The 14,528-nt window shown below is 35.7% G+C and overlaps 2 protein-coding genes and 1 long non-coding RNA gene across 6 annotated transcripts; 1 reads left to right on the top strand and 2 right to left on the bottom strand.

Annotated features, from left to right (window-relative positions):
* Positions 1 to 1,616: 1,616 nt before the first annotated feature.
* LOC101265248 (nuclear transport factor 2) lies at positions 1,617 to 9,448 on the bottom strand. 4 transcript variants are annotated; one of them, XM_004242327.4, is made up of 9 exons: positions 9,093 to 9,448; positions 8,850 to 8,984; positions 6,799 to 7,108; positions 6,070 to 6,410; positions 4,724 to 4,892; positions 4,494 to 4,615; positions 4,349 to 4,414; positions 3,710 to 3,791; positions 1,617 to 2,063 (listed from the first exon to the last, which is right to left on the bottom strand). In XM_004242327.4, the coding sequence occupies exons 1-9, from the start codon at positions 9,129 to 9,131 to the stop codon at positions 1,957 to 1,959; spliced, it is 1,371 nt and encodes a 456-aa protein (XP_004242375.2). In that variant the 5' UTR covers positions 9,132 to 9,448; the 3' UTR covers positions 1,617 to 1,956. The 4 variants fall into 4 exon arrangements, with proteins under 4 accessions (XP_004242375.2, XP_019069980.2, XP_019069981.2 ...); XM_019214435.3 differs by having other exon boundaries at positions 4,349 to 4,417; positions 9,093 to 9,438; XM_019214436.3 differs by having other exon boundaries at positions 4,349 to 4,417; positions 6,070 to 6,407; positions 9,093 to 9,438.
* A 1,637-nt stretch (positions 9,449 to 11,085) lies between these two features.
* LOC101261631 (subtilisin-like protease SBT1.2) lies at positions 11,086 to 14,389 on the bottom strand. The gene is made up of 4 exons (XM_004242487.4): positions 13,987 to 14,389; positions 13,048 to 13,734; positions 12,477 to 12,962; positions 11,086 to 12,198 (listed from the first exon to the last, which is right to left on the bottom strand). Exons 1-4 carry the CDS (start codon positions 14,357 to 14,359, stop codon positions 11,429 to 11,431), a joined length of 2,316 nt encoding a protein of 771 aa, XP_004242535.1. The 5' UTR covers positions 14,360 to 14,389; the 3' UTR covers positions 11,086 to 11,428.
* LOC138349017 (uncharacterized) lies at positions 11,718 to 12,471 on the top strand. The gene is made up of 2 exons (XR_011221545.1): positions 11,718 to 11,854; positions 12,007 to 12,471. It is a non-coding gene; the product is annotated as an uncharacterized lncRNA (long non-coding RNA).
* Positions 14,390 to 14,528: the final 139 nt, after the last annotated feature.

The following is a 14,528-nucleotide window of genomic DNA, read 5'->3' as shown; positions in this document are numbered from 1 at the left end:
AACAATAATTAAAAAAGAAATTAGCTATGGTCCATTGGTTTACCATCTGTCACTTCATATAAGATTGTGGATTCAATCCCTACATACATTTATATTCTTTATAATATTGAGTCATGATTAAGAAATTACAAAATTAGGATACATTGGGGGCTTGATTTGCAAACCTCTTGAAGATGTTGGGTCCAGGCTAAATCTGATTACTATTTTTTCGACTAATGGTGTTCCGTGACACCGCTTCCATTAACGTGTAAGCATCCATAGCTTTTTGTACCAAAGTGATGACTTCACAAAAAGGAAATATTAGGAAAAAAACAAGTAAGTTGTGTCTTTTTTTAAATTAAGAGTAAAGTGAAGATGTTTGATTGTGTGTGTGCGGGGGTGGGGTGGGGGGTTAAATTGGTGACTCTTTGATTAACCTTTTTCTTCTTTTCCCACAAAAGAGAGAATTTTTTCTTATACCTATTTGCCTTCACAACTAAGTAAAGAGAAGATGACCAGTTTAATTTATGTATTATACAAGTTGAAGAATTATAGTATCTTTCAACTATAATGAGGCATCGGTGAGTCAAATTTAGACGCGCTTGGACAATATCTTAATGAAGTTAGGAAAAAAACGTTTAAATATGATAAAGTTCATCATTTGTTAAAGCATTAATTAAGTGTTATTTATAGTCGAGCGTTGAGAAATATTTAAAATGTTTTTATTCCTTGAAATGGCAAACGATCTATTATTATTTATTCCCTTGCTCTAGAAGAGTACTCCGAAGGCCATAAAAACTGAAAAGTTGGAGTTCATATTGGCCGTAGGAAAAAGAAAAGAGAGAGAGCGTTAATAAATAAGTGCACCTTATCTGTAACAGCACTTTTTAATTCTTAATCAAATTTCGAGTTCAACATCTTTGATGGAAAGCCCTTTAATCCCCAAAGAGGAACAAATTTAGATTAATAAAACCCCAAAACAAATAACAACTTATGGAGAACCAAAGAGGAAAAAAAAAAGTACACGGAAGCAGGACCAGCAAGAAATGAAGAGATACAACCATAAGTCCAAAACTTGTCAAATGTAAATTCGTATATCCCTACAAAACTTATAATAATGAGATACGAAGAGCACCTTGTTGCAATTTTGGATTTAAATATTTTAGTTTCCAAATTAATATTCACCTCCATATATCTATAATATGAGTCCTGATTCCCATCTCATCAAACTTAATTCTTCCCGCCCAAGCGCATCTTTCTTTCCTACTTTTGATTCACATTTTTCCGTTCTACAAAATTTTCTTTTAACAGTAAACCCTGATCTCTCATGATTTTCACTCTCTTTATCGACTGTTAACCCATACATTTCTTCTCTCCGCATTTCACTTAAATCTAATATCTGTAAGCTCTATAACTGTCCAGGCGCTTCACTAGACAAATGGCATTTGATAGCTCAACGCCCAACAATGAGCAAGAAGAAGAGGAGGATAACACTGCACAATAACACAGTGATATAGGAGTTGAGCTAATGTTAAAAGTGGCAGAGGATATAGGAGAGATGTACCTCATCCGAGGCCTTGGGGTTGCTGAGGTTGATGCTGTTGATTGCACTGTATAGTGGTCAGACAGTTGTAAGATTTTAAGAAGGTGAGTGCAAAATATCACTATATTCTCACCCTTGGCATCACTCTCCGAAGTTACAAGTACTGCCTCTAGAATTGCAGGGCAAAAAGGAAGTAAAAGCAGCATACTAACACACCTTTAACTACAGGAGAAAGATGGGGAAAATCTCTCTCAGAAAACACTCGGGGGTAGGGGTTGGGGGGGGGGGGGGAATAAAACCAGCAATTATAATCCCTTCCATAAGAAGACAATACCATCAAAAATATAAAGGCTATCTAGTAACCATGCTTCTTATTGATCCTCATCTGCAGAATCACATACTTTGCAAGTTTGGCCTTTGATACTCTAGTATCATCATATACCACGGTAGCCATTGCTCTTCACTCTATCATCAGGAGTGCTTCCCCTGCCAAAAGTTCGCCCAGCAGAACGACCTCCTCTGCCTCTTCCCCTTCCTGATCCTGAACAAGGCATTCAGAGAAGACTGTTAGCGAAAAGTAGGTAAATTAAGCAAAAAGAAACGGCAACAGAAACTACACATAAGATGTGCACCCTATACTATACCATACATAAAAATTCATACCAAGGACATAAGTTGATGGGACATGGGTGCGCAAAATCTAAATTTTAAGATTTGTGGGTACGGATCCGGGTATTACGACGTGCTGGGATTCAGCTAACATAATTCAAAATATAAAAAGGAGCTATAAAGATATTTCTGAATTTTGAAAAATCTCCTAGATCGTCTTTCCTCAGACCCCAAAATCTTCTTTCAAGCTCTCTCGTTCTCCCCTCAAAAAAGAAAAGGAAAGTCTTCAATTCTTAGTTTCTATAGTTTTGGACTTAGGCTTGAAACATGAAGCAACAAATATTGACCAAGAGGAAAAACAAAAAGGAGACAAAAGGACCATAATATTGAAGGTACATTTTCCATGTCATACATTTATTTTTATCGTTTATTTTGAGAAATGCAAATCTCAATTCGGCCCAAATTTGTCCATGGACTCTGGTCAAAGTATAAAATGTGGGTTGATCGAATCCCACACATGTTTCTTTCACTCACATTCGTGTCATGTCGACACAGGTGCAGTAGCAAAAATGAAGAGTCCGCACTACTCAGCCAAGCACAGGGGTATGGACACAAAAAGAACCAAGCCGTCTGATAATTGAGGTTGGTGCAAGTCAAATACACCATATCTTATATTGGAATTTGGCCAAGGACACTCCACTAGTGAATCCAAAGTAATAGTGCATGCCAATTTTGTGTTCCTTCCTGTTTAATTCTATCCTAATCTGTCCCTTCAGTGGGCTCGCCTCTTGTTTAACACCTTAACAATCTAACCACTATCTGTAACACTGGTTGGGACCAGTGTGTTATTTTCCTCCCACTACCGAAAGAGAGTAAGCAAGTGCTTTTCACCTTGAAGAAGCTAAGAAAATTGTGTTATTTTTGGAGGCTTAAACAAGATATTCAATGAGGGGCACCTCTGTATATACTATTTGACTCTTCACTGAGCGAGTTTCTTTCTTGAAACATATTATCCACAATATTCCGTCACCAATTCTACACCATTATGTCCATTCTGGGTCTACCACAATTTTCAAACATTCACCTATAATACCCGTTGTTTTCCTTGTAGCACATATACTATCTTTAATAATAGTGTCCGGAGAAGTTACGCAGATGAGAATTAATCACCTAGTCTATTCTGTCTGTGCTGGAACTTGAATCCAGCTCAAAAAGGTTTGCAACTTCATGGACTACTAAGCCACACTCGTCGTCCTTCTTGACATAGATACACCTATGTCAAGCAAATGAGAAATTCTAACCTTCACATGATTCCCACTCAATGAGAACTGACCAGTCATTTTTAGAGTTCAAAAATCGGCCTCCCAATCCAAAAGTAAAAATTAGTAGAAATATTTTTATCCAGGCTCACTTCAAAAAAAAGACAAACAAATGAAGGTTGAATGTCGAGGCAAGGAAATATGTCAAATTGTCAAGAATAATAGTCATTGATTTTGATCAGAAGGACCAAACACAAAATTATAAACATAAGAATAAGATCAAGACGTTTAAAATTGAAATCAGTTTTTAGGCACATACTTCCTCCACGAGAAATGCTACTGCTGGTTGGTCTCCTTTCCTCAATGTAGACTTGCCTTCCAGCTAAGTGTATTGGTGATGCCTACGCAAGTAGCAAAACAAAAAATTATATGATCTAGCAGACATAAAGAAGGTTCACATGACATGTAAAACAATCCCTGAATGTGAACTTATGGCAACAATCTGGAACAAATATCGGTTCACAAATAACAAAAGGCAGTTCGAGGAAAAAAGAGTGTCTTTAATTCTTCAGATAGTAAGCATGTCAAATGCAATGAGATGAAGATGCAATAAATTGGGACAACAAACTACAGCTTCAATATGTCTCAACTGAACATCTACCACATTATTTGCCAAATCAACTAATGGCTCACAGCAAAATTCATATCGATGAAAAACAAGAACATTATATAAACAAACATGATGACCTAAAACATTTCAAATATGAATTGGATACATGCTGTAATTTTATGCTTAAATAAAAGCCAACATAAAAGATAAAGCGAATAATTATGAAGAGTCGCATCAAGGAATAAGGTAAAACTAAATAAGTCATATCGAGCAATTTAAAAAGTTGACCGAATTACTTTAAATAACAAATTGACCAAATCATTGTTTCAAACTTAATGAGGTTCAAACCTTGATCGCATTTTGGACACCTTGGACTTCTTCAAACTCAACAAAGGCATAGCAAATGCCAACATCCTGCTACTCCATTGAAATCCAAACATTAGCATGCATACACAACAAGGAACAAGATAAGGAGATCATTAAGTATACTGACCTTGCGGTTTCTTAAGAATACTCCATCTTGCTTGATCTTCCCGAAGTTCTTAAACTCTTGCAAAATATCGAGCGAAGATACAGTAGATGGCAAATTCCTCACGTAGACAGACTTTGATTCCCCTGGGAAAGACAGAAAGTCAAAATCAAGATAAATGCTAAAGCACATTCTCACTGCTGGAACTCAGATATAGCAATTATTAAGAATAATGATGCCCTAATATGTATTACCTTCTTGAGAAAATCCTTCATCTGCTAGGTCAAGGCTGGCTTCTGGCGCAGCTGGGGGCATGGAGATTGGCTGCTCAACAGGAGCTTGCCACTCCGAGACAGGTGGTGCGCTCTTGGTATAAGATGGCTGGATGCGAACTGATGGTGCAGGTCCTTTTGGAGCTCTTAACTATAAATTGCAACGAGTTATTTTCCAAATCATAAACCAAAGTCGGACAATGTTGCAGCATTTCCCAAGTGAACAAAAGAAGATGTGACAAGACATGATCTCACTTGTTTTGTTTATGAAACTGTTTCCTTTTTTTTTTCAAGTGTGACTTTATTATTTTCACTGGGTATGTTGTGTTGTGGAAAGGGACAGGAGAGTTGCTTATAAATACATATCAATCAATTAACTACCATGTTCAGGAAGAAAGATAAGAGTAAAGCCATGGCCAATCAAGAACTTAATGAATAAAAATCAAAACCTGAAGATCATTGCAAGCACCTCACATATACGAGGCCTACAGTTAAATTCTAGCAATTGACAAGGGCCAAAAAACAAAACAAAATTGAAAAAGTTCGAACAAAATACTTCTACTAATATTACTCTTTATTCTTTATTACCACATTTTTCTTTCACCAAGCATAATCTACTTTTCTTCATCTGTTGTCCATGCAAGGAAGTTCTCATCTAAAGATGTGTGCCAATATACGCACGACACACCAATACTTCAAACTGATCCAGAGGGCATATAATAGACAAGTTGCTGTTCAAACTCATGTATTTTTTATAGCCGTCGGGAGCATCGGCATCTATTTGGTAGAATATAACGACCTGATCTCTTTGCTTTCGATGGCTGCTGATACATGGTGGAAATGCGAATATGATCAATCCCGGCTCATAAGAAGTACGGGGGTTCTTGTAAGTGGGGTCAGCGGTTCCAGTGACTCAAGGAATAGGACATTTTGGCACTGTTGAAGTGATTGGTGGAAATGCCCTTGCGGCGAGAATCCCGTTGAAATGGAAAGTCCTTGGTCTACATACATTAGTAGTAGGTTTGTGTCCGGGCCAGATTGTGCACAACTCAACTAATTCCACGGGATACATGTCACCTCCTACCAGCAACTTGTACCAGGTAACTAGGCTATAACAAATGGGAAGAAATCACCTAGTGTTTTGTCTATACTTGGATTTGAACCCGAGACCTCATGTTGTTGTCCAAACTAATGTATTAAAGCTCCTAACATCTAATATGACACACTTATCTAGTAGGGTTAAATGACCATAACAGCATCTATTACCCATGCATAACAGGATGAATCTTCATCACGTCGTAAGGTGCACAGAATATGGATGTACTTACAATAGAAGCATAACTAAGCTTTGAAGGCTCTCCAACAGGTTCTTCTGCAGCAGGCTCAGGCTCTGGCACGACCTCAACCACATTACTTGGAAAAGAAGTCTCTTCTTCGAATGACCTTACTTGAGTAGTTTCTTCCCCCAAATGAGTCTCCTCTGGTACATCAGCCTCAAGCTCTGCCTCGTCATGCTCATACTCATCAGACTCATACTCAGCCTCAGCCTCATATAGGTTTTCCTGATCATGTTCTGGATAACTGTACTCTTCAACAGCATCACTTCCTTGTATATTAACTGAATTTACATATTCAGTCGCCTCCACTTCTAAGGCATAGTCATGGGCTGCTAAAATAGATATAATGAGATGAGTCATACACTTAAATCATCATGTATCAAATATGCTTTTGAGAAAGTTTTGCAAAATATCTGAGAGAGAAAATTATGCACAAAGGACATGCAACTAAAGCAGCATAGAGGATGCAGTTCTCCCCTAACACACCATACAGAAAAGGGAAAGAAAAGAGAGCACCACATTTTCCAATGAAAAAGAATGTAATGCTGGCTCCATATATCTCTTGGTAAAGTGTAAGGGATCAATAATGGGGCATTACTAAGAGCAAGAAGCTCTTTCCATCCTCAACTTCAATTATCAATACAACAGATACGAAACTAAGGTCACAGAAAAGTCTTGCAAGTTTAACATTCTATACACGCCAGATGGATGTAACAATACCTGGTGGCTCTGCAAGAGGATTGGAAGAAGTTGGTTGAGCATCAAGATTGTTCTGTGAACCTACTGGTGCTTGAATTACTTCACTCTGCTCCTCATTAACAAAATGAAAGACATCATTCAGAACAAAGTAACCCTTCTCCTGAGGTGCAAGTAAAAATGTTTGCACAAAGTCCCTCCACCCATTGATATCCCTCAACTTGACAGAACCAGAGGCCACAACAAGAACACCACCATTCCAAGATTCAAGAGAATTTATCGTCTTGATCTTAATTCCAGAGAAACTCATTGACATGATTAGAGTATGGATTTGCTGCAGCGAATACATACACATGATAAGACACAATAACAAAAACACCAGTTGCACTTTTCCAAACAAGGAAATAAGGTTAACTAAAAAGAACAGAGTAATACTCATAAGCAACAATTAGGTACTTTCAACAATAAAATTAAATAGGGCAGCAGCTCTCTGTCATACAGAGAATCAGAATCCTCATGGCTTTCTTCACAATTCTAGTAAGTAAATCTCATAGGAAATATGTATAATTCTACTGCAGCCCATTAGGCTTGTTGTGTCAGATCCTTGAAGGCATTCAACCAAAACAGATGATGCACAGTAAAACTCTGTAAAAACTACAAGCATTCTTAGGGAAAAAAACCGGAGATCCACCTGTCAGTGATACTCCAACTTCTAAAGCAGAAGAATGGTGTAAAAAAAACTTCATCAAACAAAAGGAATGGTGTAAAAAAGCTTGTAGACAGTTCTATATTGATTAGGAGAACTGTAGATTATTAAGTTATTATTCAATCACATTTATGCCGTTAGTGTGTGTAAGTAAAAGGATCTAGAGAACCCCCTGATTTGCTCTAAAAGACAAATTATTTTGTATTGGAGAGAGAAACTCCAATAGAGTCATGGAGAGAGGGGCTTCAGATAGATGATGCCAACTAGTGCAGGATCAGGCATAGTTGATTGATCGAATTAGACAACATCACAATGTCAGTAATAAAGAATACATAAGATGGTGGCACTCTCTAGAGGTATTCAATGAAAATGGTTCACACATTTTCAGACACCTATGATAAAAGGTAGCTATCAGATAAAATCTAAATGTTTGAACACTTCATTCAATTGATCCTGAAACATAGGACCTCTCGTTCCCTTTCTTCTTGCTTATCATTGGCAGCCAACCATTGAAAAAGGCATCAACTTAAACATAAAAGCCTTCAAGCAAGCAAGATTTAGACATCAAGGTGGGAAATCAGATGAAGTGCATCATTTCATCATTGGCAATCTACAAAATGCATGTCGTTCTTCACTACGCCTTGTGTGCAGTTAAGAGTTGTCAATAGAATTATACAGAGTAGAGAATATATTGAATGACAAACCAGAAACCAAGCAAATGCAGAGATAACTGGAAACCAGATCAAGTATATTAGCCGTTATTTTCTGTGAGTTTTAGAGATCCACTAGTTTCCGAAAGCTCCTAATTTTCCTTAAGCAGACAAGTAATTTACTGGTCGTGCCCATGGAATAGTATGACCTCAAACAATAAATCAAAACAAGATCTGCGAATTGACGCTCTCCTGAACCAAAACTGATGGAGGATGAGAGTGAAAGGATAATTATTTCCCATCAATAATGTGAGGGCTTTCCATTCTTCCCCCTTCCCCTGGCTTTCCATGTAAAAAATTAACAATCTATGAAAGTGCTCTGCTTCTCACTAGCACGTCCCTTCCTACATCAGCCTTCCCTTTTAAGGATTGGCGATATAGTAACCAACCCTAACTAGTTTAGAATTGATGCATAGTTAATTGATTTTTTAGTGATCGACATTTATTGATAGATCTTCTCTGATTTTGACAAATGGCCAAAGCAAAACACCAAGTGTTTTCCTAAAAGATTAGTATCTTCATAATCCAATTATTCAAAGAACACATAGACTTTTGGTATGTTTTAAATTTGTCATAGATAACTACATTAGATCATATCTGGAAACATAATCCAAAATCCAAACATTTTAGCAACCAAAAACCAAAGAGGAGACTCTGACCACAAGGGCAGAAGCCGATTCGTTGGAATCACCATCAACTCGAACAATAGAGCTGGCATCAGTATAAAACTGATGAACATAGTCCGGTTGCTGCTGAAGAACCTGATAGTACTGTTGAACAAAGTAGGAACCAACCTGCAAAAACACACACACACACAAAACAATACCCATTTAACATCAATAGAAAATGAACTCAGAAACTAAATCGCATATAATCAGAAAAAAAAAGCATAAATTAAAAACCTGAGTGGCACCGATTGGAGTAGAGTATGAGCTCGCCATTATTGTACACACTGAGAAACCCTAGATCAGTAACTTTGGGGTTCACAAAAGAAGGGGCAAATTACTGTTCCAATTCTTAGATAAAGGTAACTTATATTATATATATTTATACAATAGGAGTAGGAGTACCGAATCTCCTTTATTAAATAGTAGAATTGTTACAGAGGATTGAACTGGGGAAAAAAAAAAGGAAAGAGGGATTCGGAAGGTTTAAGAGATTCTAAGAATCGAAGAGACAGGGAGTGAATAATGGAGGAGCGTATGATAGATCTACGGAGAGTTAGCAAATTTGTCGGAGTGATGAATCAGTGGCATTTGTGTCATTCTAGTTTATTTTACTCAATTTAACATTCCTTTTTTTTTTCCAACATTTCAAAATTGTCAGTAAATTATTAGTTACATCTTAATTTATAATCTGTCTTTAAAAATTATTTCTTTACCTTGAATAAATAAATTTAATACACTTTTGATTTTGTAATATGAGCGAAATACATTTCTAAATTTTCGTCAAGTTAGGTGTTTTTAACATTTGTTGCGAATTTTATTAAGAGTTTCATAATTCTACGAAAATTTGAAATTACTTGTTATGTCGTGTGATAAATTGAATGTATATATAAGTTTAGTTATCAAGATAGAGGTGTTTTTAAAACTATTAACAATTTAAGAATATAATTAATAATTTGCATCAAGTCAAGATATTTTTAATACTTCTTTTGTTATTATCTATACAAGTAAGATAGATTATTTTTCTTTTGGGAAAAAAATAGAAGAGTATAATTTCCTAATTCCCATTGCAAAAGTATAGCTCAAAGAATTTATACTGCAAATCTTTAGTGCAAAACACAATCCAGTAAATAATGTGTTCGAAATACAATAATATACAACAAATCTTTATATATATATGAAGATTTGTTTAGAGAAGTTGATATATAATTATAAAAAATTTATATACACTTATATAATAATTTAATTTATTTTTAGATAGCACAAATTTAAATTTAATTAAAAAATATATTGAAAAGCTGATAGTTTACATCCCATGTGATGAGTAAGAACTAATAAAAGCACAAAAAGTTTTTAATTATGAAAATCTTGACCTAAAATATATTTGATACTCTTACCCAACCCACTTCTCATTAGTGATTCAATCCACAAATAATTTTATCATAAATGAGTTTTTTTCTAAATATTGTTTTTATTGAAAATCATAACTTACTTTTAAAATTTAATATTATATCAACATAACATTTTTTTTCTTTTAATATTGAGATCAAGATTTTATATATCATATTATTTTATCGTATTTATTTAAATCTTTAATATTGACAACCAGCCAAACTCATTAAAATTAGTAGCTCAAAGAGTTGACAAAAAGGTTGAAAATTTCATATTTGTTGTTTATAGTACTAACTTTTTTCAAGAGAGACAAAGCATATCATACAGTAATATAATATTTATATTAATAATAATTAGTTCAAGTTAATACGAAGAGAGACAAAGCATATCATACAGTAATATAATATTTATATTAACAATAATTAGTTCAAGTTAATACGATATACTGTGTGTTTATAATATATTACCTCGAATTATATTGTAAAAGACATTATTATTAATATAAAATTTTAAACAATTTAACTTAAAGTTCTAGAACAATTTCTGTTGTTAAAAGGTAAGTCAACATTCTTCCTTCTTTTCACTTTTTTATTCCATTAGTTAGTAATTCATTTATTTTCTTGACAAATTTCAATATTATCAATGAGAAAATAAATTCATAAAAAATAATATTTATTTTTTGGGTATTCATAATTTTAAGAACCGTCCGTTGGTCGATATTATCGCAAGTATTCGATTCTTGGAGAAATAAAAAAAATAAATAATGAAGAGGATTTAAATCTGAGATTTTTTTTTCGTACATCAAACCATATTTAATCAAATGTTCGAGAACTAAGACAATGAAAGTTTGGTGCTAATGCAATATATAGTAATAGAATTCTAATTAAATGTTCGAGAACTAAGGCAATGAAACTTTGGTGCTAATACAATATAATAATAGAATCCTAATTAAATGAACTAAGACAATGAAACGTTGGTGTTAATATAATATAGTAATAGAATTTTAATTAAATGTTTGAAACTAAGACAATGAAACTTTGGTGCTGCTAAAATATATACTAATAGATTCAACTTACTCTCTATACTTAACAGTATAAAGAATTTTTATACTATCAGTATATGTTAACATGTTATAGCAGGTAACCTGCCTATTTCCCGTGTTCATGAAATAGGCACAGCCTTCACTTCTTTGATGCCCATGCAACTGAAATAGGACTTCTAACTTTCTGGTATTTATCTCTGGAGTTGATCCACATCAATTGTCCTTCTGCAAAGCTTCTCTTTTGAGTCCCAATTCTCTTCCTTGATATAAACCAAACTCTGTAACTTAAACTTTGATTTACACGTTTAAATACCAGACGTCGCGGTTTAACTCTCACTTTAACTCCTTCTGGTTCCACAATTTCAACTGAGTAGGTTGAATTAGGACTCCCCACATTTGTCACTCTCCTTGTGATCATTTTTCTTGTTTTTCCTGCCTTAAAGATTACGGATATAGAGGGGTAATTGAGGCTAAAACCCCTCTTTTTCTGCAAAACGTCGTGGCAGCTAACGTTCTTGTGAGTAATGCTAAAGATTTCTGAGTTTTTGTAACCAATAGTGCAAAGGTGAGTGATATAGTCTTTTGCAATAATGTCATATATTAATCCGGGATCATCGGATCTTCCAGGATTTACATGTCCAGCTCCTATAGCGAAAAGTCCAGCTGGTGTGTCACCATCCATGATTGATTTTCCTTGATGGTTTGTTGTGTCTGCAGTTGTCATTAGCGCGGATTTGATTGCAGCTGGTGACCATTTAGGATGAATTGAATGGAGTAGTGCAGCAATGCCACTAACATGAGGACAAGCCATTGAAGTTCCTGATAAGACGGTGAAGTTTACTCTTCTTGAATCCTCAGCCAGGCCACTAGGGCCTAGATTTTGCGGCCAAGCAGCGATAATGTTGACACCTGGAGCAGAGGCGGATTCAAGAATCTAAGTTCTACAAAGATATAGGTTCAAAACATAACATTACACTATTTATTAAAGTTTCTTCACATGTATATAAAAGGAGCAGCCCATGTTCCATGCATGGTGTGGTGAAGGGCTGCACCCCAAAGGGTGCGAATGTAGGCAGTCTACCCTGATGCAAGCTTCAGTGACCGACTCCACAGCTCGAACCCCTAATCTGAGCTCACATTTTAATATATGATCTAAATAGAGAATTGTAGGTTCAATCAAAACTAACCTGGAGCAATCATATCAGGTTTGAGAATTGAAGGATCAGTAAAACTTGGACCCCTTGAAGAAAACTGTGCTACAGCAGGTGCACTGGATTTTCCTATAACTGTTCCTCCAAATATGATTCGAGCTGTTGGTTTTCGTGTTGAGTTCATATAGCTTTGCAACTGAATTGATTCGTCGAAACCAATCAATGTTGCAGGTAGGACATGTACGTCGACAGAATCTTCCTCCATATTTACTGCTGTATTTGCTAGGATCATGGCAACACCACCTGATTCTTTAACAACTTGACCTTTCTCTGCTCTTCCATTAACTCCACGATCACATACAACGATTTTTCCACGGACTTTTGCTCTTGGAAGAGAGCCTCTTAAGCAAAATTCACTTCCATTATCTCCATCGCTGAGATAAACAATCTCAAGAACTTTCTGAGAATTATGAACTTGTTTCCCTGGGTACAAGGATTCTCCATACACATACTTGCCATTACCTGTAGGAAAATATGAATGGAGGACACATATAATTTAGGCTGGAAACAGGCGAAATATCATTTTAAAAAACAAAATGCAACATACCTAGCTGAATTATTGCTGGAAATTTCCTGTCAAGTGTGCTAGCACCAATAGTGGCAATCCAAGGAGCCTCATTTGCTACTGAACTTCGAATTGGACCATTATTTCCTGCAGCACATATAACTGAAATTCCACGCTCCATAGCTCTAAAACTGCCAATAGCAATAGTATCCTCAAAAAGCGGAACAGGGAAACCACCAATTGAAAGTGACAATATGTCTACTCCATCTCTGATAGCTACATCCATAGCTGCAAGTATATCAGAACTATAACAACCACTGGACCAACAAACTTTGTATATCGCGATATGAGCACCAGGGGCCATCCCTCGAGCTTCCCCTGCTCCATTTCCAAGCACACTCGCCATTGGAACGGGAGCTCCCCCTGCAGTAGATGCTGTATGTGTACCATGACCTTCAGAATCTCTAGGAGATACATAATCCTCCACAAAATCTATCGATTTTGATATCTTTGATGCCATCATGTGTCCTATCTGGAAGAACCTTGCACCAATAAGCTTGCGATTGCAACTTGAAGAATTGAAGTTTTTCCCTTCTTGACAGATACCTTTCCATTTCTTTGGAATAGGAGACATTCCATGATCAACAAAACTTGGACTTTCTGGCCAAATTCCAGTATCAAGAACTCCAATGATCGCGCCTCGACCAAATCCAGACTTCAACCAAGTACCTTATTCGAAAAAAAATAAAAATACAAAGACAGTATAAAAGTAAGTAAGAAGAAATGACTCTAGAGCAGTTGTAAGGGGGTTTAAGAATTTGCCTTAATTCACATGTTTAAATCCTACGTGTGACACTCGAGTGTTCTTTTTCAAATCTCGTTATATAAATTTCTGGCTCCGTCACACTAGTCTTTCAATAAATAAAGCCTTACGACTCATTGTTTCCTCAACTTTATATATATTACAAACTATGTACATACCTTCCTTCGTAGGACTAAGTCCTAAGAACTTATAAGAATATGTTGTTTGAACCTCAAGCTTCCTCTCCGGATATATCGATAACACGTCATTCGATTTCTTCAGTGCCTTTAGCTCATTTTCAGATAGAAGAGCTGCAAAACCTTCGAATGCAGAATGGTAAGAGTATAAAAGGCGAGAACTCGAGTTTTCGCCTGAGGAAATGAAATTTTCAAGAAATGAAAGGTGCCATTGAAGTTTAGAACTAAAAGGGGTTCTTGTTGATGCATGTTGTGGATGTAATTGTACTATATAAGTTCGAAAATTTTGAGCTTGTAGCAGGGGAATAAAACAGAGTAGAAAACAGAGAAAATAGAATTGGAATTTGAGTTCCATAGAATTATATTTGAAGTAGAATAATGGAATGTTTGTTGAAATAATTTGATGAGGTATTTAAAGGGGTTGAAGAGAATTCAAAATTAGAATTTTAAGACATGTTTGTGAAACAAAAGAAGAAACTCGTGAAATTTAAGAGCTCCTCTTCACGAGGTGCTGATCAAGATTT

This window comes from Solanum lycopersicum, chromosome 6 (assembly GCF_036512215.1).
Source record: "Solanum lycopersicum chromosome 6, SLM_r2.1".
Lineage (NCBI taxonomy): Eukaryota > Viridiplantae > Streptophyta > Magnoliopsida > Solanales > Solanaceae > Solanum > Solanum lycopersicum.
This window is presented reverse-complemented; position numbering and strand designations above follow the sequence as displayed.

Bases quoted from the DNA above. Each gene is read 5' to 3' on its own strand.
- LOC101265248 (XM_019214435.3), bottom strand. From the start codon at position 9,131: ATGGCGAGCTCATACTCTACTCCAATCGGTGCCACTCAG. The intron at 6,411-6,798 runs GTATTGTTACAT...TATCTATTTTAG, and splicing joins TCCTCTTGCAGAGCCACCAG to CAGCCCATGACTATGCCTTA. The intron at 2,064-3,709 runs GTATGTGCCTAA...TGCCTTGTTCAG, and splicing joins TAGCATTTCTCGTGGAGGAA to GATCAGGAAGGGGAAGAGGC.
- LOC101261631 (XM_004242487.4), bottom strand. From the start codon at position 14,359: ATGGAACTCAAATTCCAATTCTATTTTCTCTGTTTTCTACTCTGTTTT. The intron at 13,735-13,986 runs GTATGTACATAG...TTTTCGAATAAG, and splicing joins ACTTAGTCCTACGAAGGAAG to GTACTTGGTTGAAGTCTGGA. The intron at 12,199-12,476 runs GTTAGTTTTGAT...CCTCTGCTCCAG, and splicing joins ACCTGATATGATTGCTCCAG to GTGTCAACATTATCGCTGCT.